This window comes from Grus americana, chromosome 25, assembly GCF_028858705.1.
Source record: "Grus americana isolate bGruAme1 chromosome 25, bGruAme1.mat, whole genome shotgun sequence".
Lineage (NCBI taxonomy): Eukaryota > Metazoa > Chordata > Aves > Gruiformes > Gruidae > Grus > Grus americana.
The window spans coordinates 5,721,443-5,735,291 of NC_072876.1; the positions used below are offsets into that span (position 1 = coordinate 5,721,443).

General features: G+C 53.5%; 1 protein-coding gene across 34 annotated transcripts in view; it reads right to left on the reverse strand.

The window, feature by feature from the left end:
- Window positions 1-13,849, reverse strand: part of NFASC (neurofascin) — a 97,113-nt gene that overhangs the window by 51,668 nt on the left and 31,596 nt on the right. For 26 of the 34 annotated variants that reach the window (XM_054804014.1, XM_054804000.1, XM_054803993.1 and 23 more), the window contains exons 2-7: window positions 7,278-7,453; window positions 4,278-4,295; window positions 3,203-3,308; window positions 2,833-3,029; window positions 2,367-2,489; window positions 1,991-2,161 (exon numbers count right to left, since the gene is read on the reverse strand). In XM_054804014.1, coding sequence (XP_054659989.1) covers window positions 1,991-2,161; window positions 2,367-2,489; window positions 2,833-3,029; window positions 3,203-3,308; window positions 4,278-4,295; window positions 7,278-7,371 — 709 coding nt within the window. In that variant the 5' untranslated portion in view covers window positions 7,372-7,453. Of the gene's footprint in view, window positions 1-1,990; window positions 2,162-2,366; window positions 2,490-2,832; window positions 3,030-3,202; window positions 3,309-4,277; window positions 4,296-7,277; window positions 7,454-10,261; window positions 10,619-13,849 lie in introns of those variants that run through there. The other 8 variants (XM_054803995.1, XM_054804017.1, XM_054804008.1 and 5 more) reach the window with 2 other exon arrangements.

A 13,849-nucleotide genomic window follows, 5' to 3' on the forward strand; every position in this document is an offset into this window, starting at 1 on the left:
CACACACCGGGTCTCTGTGCCAGGGGGTTAAAAGCCCAGCAGATGCCCAAGAGCTCCTGGGTACACCAGAGAAATGCTCTGCAGGGAGAGGCACGGGTCTGTCGCTCCCCCAAGCCTTTCCATTTGTCTCTTCTTGCATCCGAGAGCAAGGCAATCCCGTGCAATGATTTTTCAGCAGCTGGTGAACTTTTTTTTTTTTTTTAAAGACAGCCAATGCTTGTGGCTTAAGGCTGAGATGATTGAACAGCTTGAGAAAATTACAAGCTCGTCTCCTTTGAACGCTGTACGTACAAAGAATTTTTCGTATCATAACAGATGAGAAATTAGAGCCTCAGTTCTTTAAATTATCAGGGCCTCTGGGGAGCTCATAGGGTGGCATTTGCATCTGATAATACAGCAGAAGTTTCCAAAGGAAAACTTAAAGAGAGGGCCCAGTACAGTTGGGAGCCAATTCTACATAGCCTGGGAGCAAAACGCTGTGATGGCATCTGAGTGTAGCAGGAGAGGGAGCTTGTATCTGTCTGCACAGAAATCTTCCAGGATTTCTTCCACATTTTTTCTATAGCTTGACAAATATGTCAGGCTAAAGCCTTTGGATGCTCAAATGACCACAGATCTTTGCTTGCCAGAATTTCTGCAGCTCACACTAATTTAGGACTCAGTCCTTCCCTAAAAGGTAAACGTTGGCATTGTTCAGCCAGCTCTGTAAACAGACAAATAATATTCAGAATGAATTACCTACACACATTCCTCACCATTAGCTAAGAGCCTGTGTATAGTATTTACATTGCTGACTGTCTACTCATGCTTTGCACAGAGAAGCTGTTACAATAAAAGTGCAAAACACTCCAGGGCCCGTGTACTTCTCACATCACTCTTAGGTCATTGGTGTCAGAACGCTTGAATTGTGTCACTTCTAATTTGAGCTGCTGCAAGACCAGATTAAGCTCCTGAGATTCAGGAGCACTACCCCTTCCTCCCAGTCTGACCGTACTGGGAGCAGGGGATGGCTCCTGTCTGATGACTGGGGCCCATAGATGCTGTTTCTGTGTCGATTGCTGGTTGTGCCGGTGGTCTGCACATCCCTCCCCCACGAGAATGCCCACGCTCTGCAGGACCTGCATCAACTCAAAAGCATCATGTCCTGCAGCGCTCAGCTCACGTCCCCCCTGCCAGCGTCCCCACCGGCCAGCTGGCGTGAACTGCGTTAGCCCCAGGAACTCGCCCTCCTTCAAGCACTCTCGTTTCTAGAGAAGAGACTGCCGGTGGCTGGACCTGCCCGTGGAAAGGCTCTTCACGTGCCTGGAGAGAGCCATGCACGTGCTCCGTGCGTCCCCCAAGACGATGCTCTTCACCAAGGTGAAGCTGAGATCTGAGATCTCTGGCCATCCTGAGCACGTCCCACGTGTACACGCGCAGACCCCAAAGGCTCAAGCCCTGCTGTCAGCACACCCCAGAGCCAGGGAGCTAAACAGCAGCTCCTGCTCGGTGCGTAAATCCTGAGCGGTGCAAGGCTGACACACGCTCAGTCCCCCCGTGCAGCGCCAGCATGGCCGGGGGTTCCCTGTAAACCTAAGCCTGGAGCAAACCAAGGCTATTTCCAGCTTTTCAAGCTAGGGAAAGATCGCTTGATATATTATACATTTCCCTAAAGATGGGGGGAACGCCCCATCTGTGTTGAAATGCTTTCCAGTTTATCCCAGACGCAGGGACTGAGCGCTACCTCTGCAGCCCTCGACCCGTGCAGCCGCAGAGCTCTGAGATGCTGGAGGGAAACCAGCCCCCCCTCCCTGCCAGGTTAGCCGTCTGAGCACTATCATTCCTCATCCAAACAGGTTCCTGTAGTATCCTAAACAAAATGAAGGAAGCCACTCTTCTCCCTTGGTAGGTCTCAGTGCTGTCAAGAACAGAAACAAGGTGTCTGGAAGGAAAAACCCTGCCCGGGAGAGGCCAGGGAAGAGCCGTCCCGAGCGATCACCGTGACACTTACTGGTTTTCACCTTGAGGGTGTAGGGGTTTTTCTGCTGAATGGTGTGGGTGAAGTGGAAGCGCGCGTTGCAGCTGTAGTCGGTCTGGGCATCCTGCAGCATGACGTTGGAGAAGTACAGGTCGCCGTTCTGGCCCTGGGAGACGCGCTTGTCCTGATGGATGGGCTCCATGGCTGCAGGGGAGAACGGGCATTCAGAGCAAGTCAGATCCTCCCGCGGGCGGCTGTGCAAAGGAGAAACCCCTGACCCAGGCCACATGTGGGTGCCTCCAAGCTCCGAACTAGCAGTAATGACCCTAAACATTTAAAACAAGCACTGCGGGTGACGGAAAGGCTGCCCAGGGGGTTGAAGGTGGGAAGGGGGGTTGCCCCGACTCACAGCTGCTCATCCAGAAGATGACGGGAGAAGGCAGGCCAGGCGGTGGGTTGCACTGCAGGCTGAGTGGAGCACCTTCATCCACCTCTATCACATCCACCTTCTCCTTGGGCCACAGGGGAGACTCTGCCATAAGAAGTAAAGACACCATGTGAGGAAGGCAGAGTAGTAACTGTGCAGATCTCTTCCCACTGGACCTGGCCCGGTTTCAACGGAGCGGCCTCAACGCAAGCTTCGGTTCTACGTGTGTGAGATTCCCTTAGACCTATACCGAGTATTTCCCTGTCCGCTGCAGCCATAACCCCCTGTGACTGCATACATCCCGATGCAGGTAACGGATGAAGCGGGCTGAGATGTTTGAGCACTGGATATTCTCCATGCCTCTTCTACAAAATCTCGTACGATGCAAAGAGTCCTTGTTCCCCTTGGGGCAGCCGGCTGCTCGCTCTGTGCCACTGCCATTACTCACTAGAAACCTGGAGGTGGATTTTGCTGGAGAGAGCAGTCCCGTAGTCATTCCGGGCAAAGCACTGGTACTCGCCCTCGTAGTCCTCTGGCCGTCCCCCGCTGTGGAAGTCGATGACCAGTGTCCCCGACCGCCGCCGCATGGACACCTTGGGGTCCTTCGCCACGTTGAAGAACTTCCCGTTCCGCGTCCAGGAAAATCTGCAAGCACAGAGGTTGGTTTTGTAACCACGGACCATATTTACCTGGTGAGATCCTTACCTGTGCTGTGCTGGTGGTGTAAACGGTACAGCTTGACCGGAGGGGAGCTCCTCCAGAGCCAGCTCTAACGAACAGCAGAGCTTCAGCGTAACAAGGGCTGTAGATGCACTTACGTGGGAACAGGGTTCCCTTTGGCTTCACATTCAATGAAGATATTATCCCTTGGGTCGACGATGTAGTCCTTCACGGACTGCTTGGTGATTGTGGGGGGCTGAGGCACTGCAAAGCAAACAAAAAGCCATGAGGAAGGTCGTGCAAAGAGGGTGAATCCCCTCTCTGCCATCCTGCAGCAGATCCTGATGGGATCTCAGCTTTTTCCCCAGGCCGGACGTGCAATTTGCGGTTTAGAGCCCTTCAACACCGGAGGAAATTACCATGAGCTTTTGTGGGGTGTGCTACTCATCACCCCTCAGACCGTTGGCACTGTTCAGACTCCCTTTTGGTATCGGGAGCCCCTGTTTCTTGGTACCTTGGTCTCATTAAGAAATTTCACAGTTACATCTTCCTGCTACCTCGGGTCATTTGAATCAGACCAAACGGCATCCTGGCTGTGCAGCTCAAAGACAGGGGCTGCAGCTGGGACAGGGAGCCAGAGAGCCACCGGAAGACAATTACAGGTACTCCCCTCTGCAAGAAAGAGGCTCAAAACCTCCCAGGTTTACCCCAAAGGAGCGCAGCACCGGTGTTCAGAAGGGCAGAGCTAGCGATGCTGCAGACGCGTCAGCTCGCGGAGCTGAGCTTGCACACGCGCCCGTGCAAAGCAAAGGAGCCTGCTCTCCCGCGTTAGCAGTAACAAGCCTCTGCAGAAACGATATTTGCATCGCAAAGACACTGTCCGGTTCCTCGACCTGCTCCAGGGAAAGCAGCAGAGCCTAAGCACCCCTCCCAAGCTGCTCCAGCACCTCCCGTGCCTCTCCCAGCCGTGCCTGGCTGCGCAGGAGCGGTGGCTTGTCCCGACTCTGGCCAGCTCTGTCGCAGGAGTGGCAACGCTGCCACGTACACCACGTGCCAAGCAACAGCCACCGCTGGCCCCCTGCTCAGTGCGACCCCCTGCTCGGTGCAGACCCCCTGCTCGGTGCGACCCCCTGCTCGGTGCAGACCCCCTGCTCGGTGCAGACCCCTCGTGCCCTGTTTCGGCCATGCAGAGGAGACGGATACGGACACACAGAAGGCGAGGGGAACACTTACATTCACTCTGAATATTTGCTGTTAGTTCCAAAGTGCAAGCGTAATGAAAAAAAGAAAAAAGGTTAATTGAAGAACAAACCTATATGCATCGTGTACACAAACATAAACGTGTAGTTATTGTAGGGCTTGCAAATACTACACACAAATCATCTTACGATTCAAGCATGTTCTAATCTACCTACGTACTGTCCGCGTGGGAGAAGCTGCTGCTGAACGGTCCTGTTAGCTGTCAGCTGTCTCTGCAGCAGGGTTTGGGGGGCTAAAAGAGGGCATAGGCATATTCGCACCATTTTCCTGTGGGCATTGGTGGCCCCGTGGTCCAGTGGGTTGTCTGCAGGAGTTAGCAACGTTCCCCCCTTCCCTGTGGCCAGGCTTACCCTGAGCCCCCCCAGTTTCATCCCCCTGAGTGAGAGGCTAATACGTGCCTGATAAACCCTTAGCTAGCTTTCTAGGTGATGCTCAAACTCAGAGAAGCTGCCTGCAATACAGGGAGATACGTATCTCCTGCCCCCAGGAGAGGGGCAGGCAGGATTTTATCCAAAGCAGAAAACTTGTTAGGGTTGGGGCAGGGAAAAAGCACCTAGGCAAGCTTAAAAGAAAGAGCAAATAGTGCAGCTGCCCCTGACACGGGGTGAGCGAGGGCTGTTCCCTCCGCCGTGAGGGGACCCTGAGGCTTTGCCCACACATCTGCCCTCTCCCGAGCTGTTTCTGCCCTTAAAACCTAAGGTCTGGGGAGCAAAACGCCTCCCTGGGGAGATCTCTGACCCCCGAGCTGTGTCAGCAAGGGCAGCTGGGTGCCCACCAGCATCTCGAGACCCCCCAGGGCCACTGGGGGGGGGTGTTCCCAGCGCCCTCCCGCACCCTAACACCTGGACAAAGGAGCTGATCTCTGTGGAGCAGGGAAGACTCTCGCAGCTGGTGGTACGTGGGGGGATAGAGCTCATACACTCACGGAGCCTGAGATTTGCAGGTTTATCAGCCCCTGCACAAAGCCGGAGCAGCTGGGGCTGTTGAGACACCACCCGGTCAGACCTGCAGCCGTTCGAGTGCAGGCGATGCTTTCGGCAGCTCGGTCTGGCAGAGGAGCAGCGGGTAAGGGAGCCCTCATCTCCAGGTGGCTTAAAGAGCAGCTGAAAGCAAAGCCCTGAGGGCTCTGAAGGTTGGCATGGAAGTAAAATGAACCTGATGCTCCACGTGTCCAAAAGAGCCACAGGAGGGCTGGGGAGGGTCGGCTGGCTGGGACAGGCATCGGCAGGAGCTGGGAGATGCTCCTCACCCACCTGCTCTTGGCACTGCTGCGTGCAACAACCTCCGCACGCGTTATTTACAAATGCCTGTTGTGCGAGGGACCCGTTCAGGAAAGGATGACAAAAGGACGCTCTTCGTTACGATCCCAGTTTCCCACCAGTGCCGGAGGGGACGATGCTCCCGTGCGACTCGCTGCTGTGCAGCAGGGAGGAGGAGGAGGCTAGAGAAACGGTGAGCTGCTGCGAAATGGGAGCTGCTGCAAGCTGCCTCGAGCATTTCTCCACCAGCTGTCAGCATTTCTCTTACTTTTCTAAGGTCACATTACATTTAAGTAGCAAAATCTCTCCTCTCCTGATGCAAGCACAAGAAATGACAAAATGTGGCTGTTTGCAGACCCACTCAGTTTTCCCCAACTGCGCCGGCCTCTACTTCCATGCCGGCTGCCTCCGTTTCTGGAATATTATAGATGCTAACAAAGCCAGGCCTGAAGGACCCACCGAGCTGTGTGCATCAAATAAAATTCCCATTGCTGGGAACAAGAGTGCCCTGAGTGTGCTACAGCTGACTCCAGGGACACAGATATTTTCATTCACAATCATCAGGAGTGGAGCAGAGCAGGGACTCAGACTCGAGTCTTGCCCAGACAAGCGATCGCACTGGGATCCCCTCCGTGTGCTTTCAGGTTACACAAGTAACTCAGCAAAGCGCAGCTTTCTCACCCTTTCTTTTCAGTTCTTTCCAAATTTCACCCAAAAGCCACTGCCTCCAATTTTGCCATCCCACGTTGCTGCCCGGAGTCAGGGATGAGCTGAGGTACCACGGCTACGGCCAGCACGCTCGGGGCTCCACAGAGCAACAACCCCCAGGGCAGGAATTTCTCCTATCCAGAGCAACCCGGGCACTTCAGCCTGAATTTAGACCCCAGCAAAAAGCTTTGCTTTTTCTACTAACGCACTGCTCGCTGGAGGATTTCTGTGTATTGCGCTGTCGGAAGAGATTCCCTGCAGCGACAGGCTGATTATTATTAACAGCCGCTACAGGAGGAAGCTGGGACACAAAGAAATTATGAAACTGGTTTCCAGAACAGTGGCTGCGCAGCTCTCGGTACAAACCTCCGTCTCAAGTGCATTCAAACAAGTCTGGCCCGAAGATGCCCATTCAACATCAGCCCATGTCCCCCTTCCTCCTCGCTCCATATCCCCCAGCTCCTCTGAATAAAACATAACTCCCACCTCGTAATTAACTGAAAAGTCCCAACAGAGAGGGAGAAAAATCACATTGCTCTGCAGGACCTGCCCGCGTCCCCACTGCCCTCAGGGACCTGGGTGTCAGATCGTGGCACCATCTGCCCGAGCAGATGAGCAACAAGCACACGTCCTCGGTGAAGGAGCATCCCAAAGCCTGCCCGTGCTCTGTAGGAACAGCAGGATGCCGGGATGCTCCACTGAAACCCACAGGCTAAAGACTTGCCAGGACCTGATTTCCTCACCAGCTTGGCTCAGATGCTCTGTCCCAGTTTGATATGTGGTTTCGAGTCCTTTGCTCAGCTTTTGGGATAGATTATCTAAACCAGGGAGTGATTTAGGTGACTTTCTGGAGGACACGTTGTTTAAAAAGAAAAATAGCCCCAAAGAAATAACAGAAAAGAAATCCTCAGGCTGGACCAGGAAAGCCACCTGGGACGTGCACACCTTCACTCTCTCTCCTTGACCATTCCAGCAGGAGTTTTTAGAGGGGTAAACCGTAACTTACAGTCCAGGGGGACTTCGATGGTGCTGACGAGGTGATGAAGGCAGAGAGCGAACGCTATTCCTGCGCAGGTGAGGTGGTGTCTTCGCATGACCATTTTGGACGCCTGGGCAGCGTTAGGACCTCAGTTGTGTCCCCAGAGGCGAGCAGACCGGCAGCAGGCGCAGACGGATCCTCAGCTGCAAAACAAACACAAACCCAGCAGTCACGGAGCCGTTACAGCTCCATTTCTGTCATCTTCCTTTTGGCAACTGTGGAGGGAGAGTGTTTCCAATCCGAAATATTTGTATGGAGGGACAGGGGTGCCAGAAATAATTTACAGGCTCTGGTCACCCAGGTACGAGCCCATGGTCACAGTCCTCCCAGCCCCTGGGTGGCTTTGCTGGCAGAAAAATCAGCCTCGTGGGGTTATTTGTGCTGAAACCCTGGAGAGACCTCTTGGATGGAAGGAGCAGGACCACGCTGTCCCCTGGGACCGAGGGAAAGTTCCTCAGAGCAAGCAAATACAAAAGTAGTGAGCAGTCCCCATAGGATGAAATGAAAATAATTATTTGCTGTTTAAAAAAATAATAATAATTGTATTTGATGCACAAGAAATACCTAGCAAACATCCGCTCCCTCCGGTGGGAGCTCTGCCTCCATGTGCAGCCTGCCAAGAGCAGGGGGGCCGGCTCCGGAGACCCCCTCGTGTATCCGAGAACCCGGCACCGACCCGGCACACCTCTTAGCAGGAGTCGGGGCACGGCGGGACCTTTCCCGACCGGTCTCTAAACGAGCCCGTTTCCAACCACGCTCCAGCCGCTTCCCTCCCCAGACCGTCCCATAGACTAAATGCAGATTAAAAAAGGGTGAAAAGGAGGATCGGTTATCCCACCGGTACGATAAAAGCCGCCTTAGAAAGGCTGCCGTGGCCCAGAGGTTGCGTCATGGCTGAGTTACAACTCCCTGTAATAGAGTTATAAAAAGGGCATCAGGCGCGCAGACAGCTCTCTGGGCTGAGAACAAAAATAACGCCAGGGCACAAGCAGTGGAAAATCCCCAGCCTTGCTCCGCGCCGCTCCTCCCTGGCCCTCACACGGGCTTTCGCCGAGGAAGGATGTCGCCAGGCAGGGGAGCAGTGCAGAGAGGCCATTTGGCAAGCAAGGAGAGCCCGTCTCATGAAATATAAATAACCGGCTGCAGCTTCGGATGCTGCGACCCCTTCAGCTGCTCCCGGGACGACGCGGTTGCGGGAGGGAGGGGGGACCCAGCACGACAGACAAAACCCGGCGAGCGCGGGGCTGCTGGGGGGGCTCCGGGAGCTGCAGGGAACGCTGCTGGGAGCCAGCGAGGAGCAGATGTCACGGAAAATAAACAGCCCTGACACATGGCCCGGGAAGCTCTCCTGAGCCCCCGACAGGCTCCAACCCAGCACAAGACAACTTTTAAGGATGTTTTCCCCCGTTATCCTTATGGGGAACAAGACGTGCGTAATGGTTTCTCCATCCAGCCCTCCTCAGGTGCGATCGGTCCTTGCTCTTGGGCTGAAGCCCGAAGGAACTCGCCGTCCCAGCGCGTCCCAGTTACACCAGATGACAGATTGTAGGTTGTGAAGGGGCTTGGAGGGGAGTGTCGCTTTGATATTTTTTGCTCGTTCTAAGGATTTTCCAATCCAGCTGTTGCAATAAAAATAGTTGAAGGACAGAATAATTATAGGACTGGGCCAGTAATTAAAGTCATGTCCAGGACTTCCGCAGCCCTGTGATCAGGTCATGCTGAACAAAGCTTTTCAAATTACTTCTTTAGATTTCTGTCTAAGGGAAGATATCATTTTGATCTGTAGCCTTCATTTTTTAAAGCGGTTCATTTCTCCAGTTACAGCTTAAAATGAGTAATGGATCAGCTGGTTTTATGCCTTTCTGTTGCTAAGCGCGAGTCTGACTTATGAACTGAATCAGCCAATCCTGCAAGCAGAGATTTAGCAAGGCTGAGATTTCTGGTGTCCTTACTATGCTCGTTTACTGACGCTTCACATTGCTATCACAAAATGCTTTAAACCCCTCTTCATTCACAGATGTAGTATGGGAGGGAAGGTGCAAGCCAGCAGGCATTTAAATAGCGAACATCTCTGCGTGCTGCTTTGAGCCTGAAAAGCGAAGAATATGTTGTTTTCTTTAGGCTGGATACTAGTTAGCATGGGAGAAATGGCTGTGACACGAAGGAGTAGGTTCCTGGCACAGACGCTTGGCAGATAATTGTACATACCTGCATTTTGCATTAAACGGGAATACAGAAAGGGTTGAGCCCAAACAACGATGTATATATATAATATATGCAGGAGGCATCTCTGCATCTAACTCATGCAAAAAAGAACATCCTACCCGTCAGCACATGCCCTGGGACTGTAAAAGCAAAGGCCGTGCATATCAGGAAGAGATAAATTTGCAAATAACTTTTGAGCTGGAAAAGGGAGCAGCAGGGACACGGCAGCTCTGCACTGAACTACGTGGGAACGAGCCGGGCCCTTCCAGTGCCGGTGGACCGGCCGGGGAGGACAGCCCGTACGGCCACGCATCCACGCAGAGCAGCACCGACCGAGAGCGAATAATAAAACCCACGACAAAGCACACACACAAAATGCATCCCCGCCTTTAGAAGAGCAAACGCCGGGCTCCTCCAGGGCCCCTTTGTCTCGGGGCAGATGTGGGTGCGACTCGCCGCGCATCAGGAACAATCCGCTGCCGTGCCGGCGCGTGTAGGTGGGTCCTGGGGACAGGCAGTGCCGCGAGCCCCCGGCCGCGCAGAACACAGCCCACATTGTCAGGGCTGCTCCTCGCCCAGGGACAGGGACATCTCCCCAGCACGCAGAGCTGGAGCTGCACAGGGGCACAGATATGCTTCTTCGGGGGTGCTAAGAGTCGTGAAGCTGTCTGACGTCTTCATCTGCCTCTGAGGCTGACTCAACCCAAAACGACCCATGCAAAGGGGCAGATGAGACCTCTTCTTACCAGACTTAGCATTTCTTCATCATTGCTCCCGGCGCCGTTGTGCAACACAGAAAAGATCTGACTCCTGCCCAAAGAGCGGAACGAGCCCTTCGCCCTCGTTATCTGCAGCCGCTGAATGGGATGGCCCGAGCCGTGGAGTCAGGGGATGCTCAGGAAGCCTCTGAGCTGGCTGGACCCAAATCCAATCCAAAATCTGGGCCCAGTTCAGTAAAAACACAAAATGGAGCAAAATCTCACAGAAATAGTTGCAAGATCGTGTCGTCATCAAATAGGAATTTAACTGCTTAAATGCATTTCTCATCCAGCATTGTGCCTGCACCCAAGCACCAACAAAAGCCACGTCCCTGCTCCGCTCTCCTCCAGCTACAGGCGAGACAGCCGTGAGACGGACTCAGATGCCTTTTTCCCCAGATACTTATCCAGAGTTCAGAAGTGTTTTTCAGACTTGCGGGTGCTTTCCATTTCCCCCGTGACCTACTGCAACATCAGTTCACACCAACTGTTTGTCTGGGTTGAGAAATACATCCCAGACCTTGGCCCAGACCTCCCTCCAGATGCATCAGATACTTCTGTAAATACATTTTTCTCTAGACAAAAACATGAGTTACCCGAGGACAGGACCTTTAAAACCAGAGACTGCTCCTCTTGGCAAAATCCAACCAAATACCCACACAGCATGGGGAGCATCTGAAATCAAGAGGTGGATGTGCAACCTTACCTCTGCTCGGTTTGGAGCCTCCCTCCTCTCTCTGAACAGGCACCGGAGGGGAAAAAATTAAATGCAAGAAAGACAAGAATGGGACAGACACCTGGGCATGATGGAGACACCCACGATGGGGCCGAAAAAACAGATGCTGGGACTCAGAGGCAGCAGTGCCTGCCCCGGCTGAGGGCTGGGCAACCAGGATGGGAACCAGAGGGTTTGGAGAGGATTTGTACTTTCCATAGAAAAATTACTCACAATTTTTATTCTTGTACAGCAGTCAGGACAAATCAGCTTGAAAGAAAAAGAAGTTTCCAGAAGGAATCATCTTGTCCTGCGTTACAAAACACACGGGCAGAGGACCATACCCTGGCATCGTGGGTTTTCTGTTCTGTTGTAAAGGCGGAGGGTGACTGTGCTGCTTTGTCAAACGTTTTCCAAACAAATCTGGATTTTCAAATGATAGTGCAACAGGTAAGCGACTGCTCCAAGGGTCGGTGGAGTCAAGGGCTATCGGATGCTCGTGTGGCCTGGCAGAGCCCTGCCTGGTCCCAGGGAGCCCCACGTGCACCCACCAGCAGGGACGAGCCCCCCACGACACCCTCTCCCAGGAGGTGCCCGCGGTCACGGCACCCACCAGCCCAATGTGCCTTGATTATCCGAACAGGCTCGTGGCGAACGGGATGCCACTGAAACCGTCCCTGGCCCATCTGCTGTTACAGGTCATTGCCCTGCTCTGCCGCAAGTTTCACGCTCTCGAGTTTCTCCTTATGCAAAGACAATGCTCGTACACCAATAATTAAAATATAAAACATATCCAAGTGCCTTATCTGTAAACCACTCAAAATCTGCAGTGAAAGGGGAAAAAAAAAAAATCAGCTTTTAAAATTCTTCCAGGTCCTTCTCCATCTCTTAAGAGCCCTGCCCCAGCATCAGGAGTGCTGTGGGTGGCACCACTAGAGAAGGGTTTCTCTGCAGGCACTGCCTCCTCTCCTCGCACCTCCTTGGGGATGCCAAGCCAGCACAGCGGGCTCTGTCCCAGCCTGGCAGAGCTGCAAACCTTCGCATCCGTGCAGAAGAAACTTTGAATCTCTATTTCTCCACGCGCAGTTTAACACATACATTGCTTCCTCCCTGCCTTGAGATGGAGGAAATCTCTCCTTCCCACAGATGATGGAGAGCTGCGCTAGCGAATCCCTGCATCCCAGCCACGGAGCATCCCTGCTTCCCCCCACACCGGCGAGCCAGAGCTCCCATCTGCTCTGCACCAACAAGTTTCCCGCTGGCTTCGATTGGCACGGCCAGGAGAGCTGGGAGGGGGGAGAGTTTGCCTATCGCAGGCTCCCCCCGCCAGCAGAAAGCGGCCGGACGAGGCTGCCGACACGCTCCGCTCAATAGCGGAACATGAACCACGTGCCACGTAATCCGCTCGCTTCTTCTCCAGCCGAGCTCTGGGCTGCCCCTCCAGAGCTCCATGGCTTCGCAGCGCCGGAAGGCAAATGATACGGGAAAATATCTCTTCTTGCTGCAGAGATGCAACCATCAGCGAGAACCCACTCTGAGCCAAGGCAGCAAAAGCTGGCACCCCGATCCCCCAGGCCGATTTGGCCAAAACTTGGCTTTTTGTCATAATTCCCAAACCCACATCCCTGCAAACCGCAAGACGCGTGACGTCCTGCCCCAGCCCCGCTACCCTTCATCCTGCCCTGGGGAAGCTGGGCGTGCTGAGCAGAGCCCGAGGACTTCCCCCGGGTGCACAAATAACACCAGGGAAGGGCTGAAATTCATTTCCTTCTCAACAGCTTAATGAAACAAGACCTTCCGGAATAACGATGGAAACAAATCCCTTCCCTGTGCCTCACTCCTGCAAAATGACCACGGGCATGAACTGAGGCACATGGGGGGCTGTAGTGCAGACACAGAAACAGTAAGCAAGGGGAATCTCTGGTTGAAGTTGAATAAAATTAAATAATTCCACAATGAAGGACTGTTTTTAATCAATTCATTAGGTCCAGCAGGACGCTTTCAGTAGCAATTAGGCATTTATCCTTATTTATGGTTGTAAGAGGAACAGTAAAACCTGAGCAGCTAGTGTTCCCAGGAAGATTCCTACGGCACCATTTAATGCATTTCAGCCGTTTAATTAATACTGATTGAATAGCACAGAGCAATGTTTCCATAAAGAGAAAACCCTTTTGGTTTCAGATAATGAAAAACATTGATTTGGAGGGAATATATGTATGTGATTCCCTAACAGCGACTAAAGGCTTCATTTTGCTCCTGCTCCGTTCAGCTTCTCCGTGGCCTTCCCCCCCCCATACATAACACATCAGATGGGTTTCTGGGTCGTTGACTTCCAGGCCATAAATCTACACCCCCTTTTGTTCGGCAGCGATGGGACCTTCTGTCACACCTGGTAAAAGCCACCAACGCTGGTGCCGGACCCTGACCCCCACCCCGAGGAACTGCTCCACGTGGGTGAATCCCCATTGGGAACCACGCAGGGAGCTGGGACCCACCCTGCAACACCAAACGTGTGCAGGATGGACGGACACATCCACGCACCTTTCCATTTCCCATCGGACGCAGACGCACGCCAGTAAATGTACGTACAGCTGCGTCCCTCCAAGCCTGCTTACAAAGCCACTGAGAGCAAACGTCGCATCACAGCGCGGAAGTCAGTGGAAAGAAGGAAAGAAACGAGCACAAAGCAGCAAAGAAATGATCACGAAGAAGGAGTGACACGACCATTTGGTATTTCCATCCCGAGGGATGGACCGTGCCCTTTCCCGGGGACGGCCGGCAGCGCGTGGGGAGGGCAGCGCTTCCCGCTTGCCTCTGTTTGGAGGAGAGACAAGCGCTTTGTGTCTGTTCCTGAGGTCGGG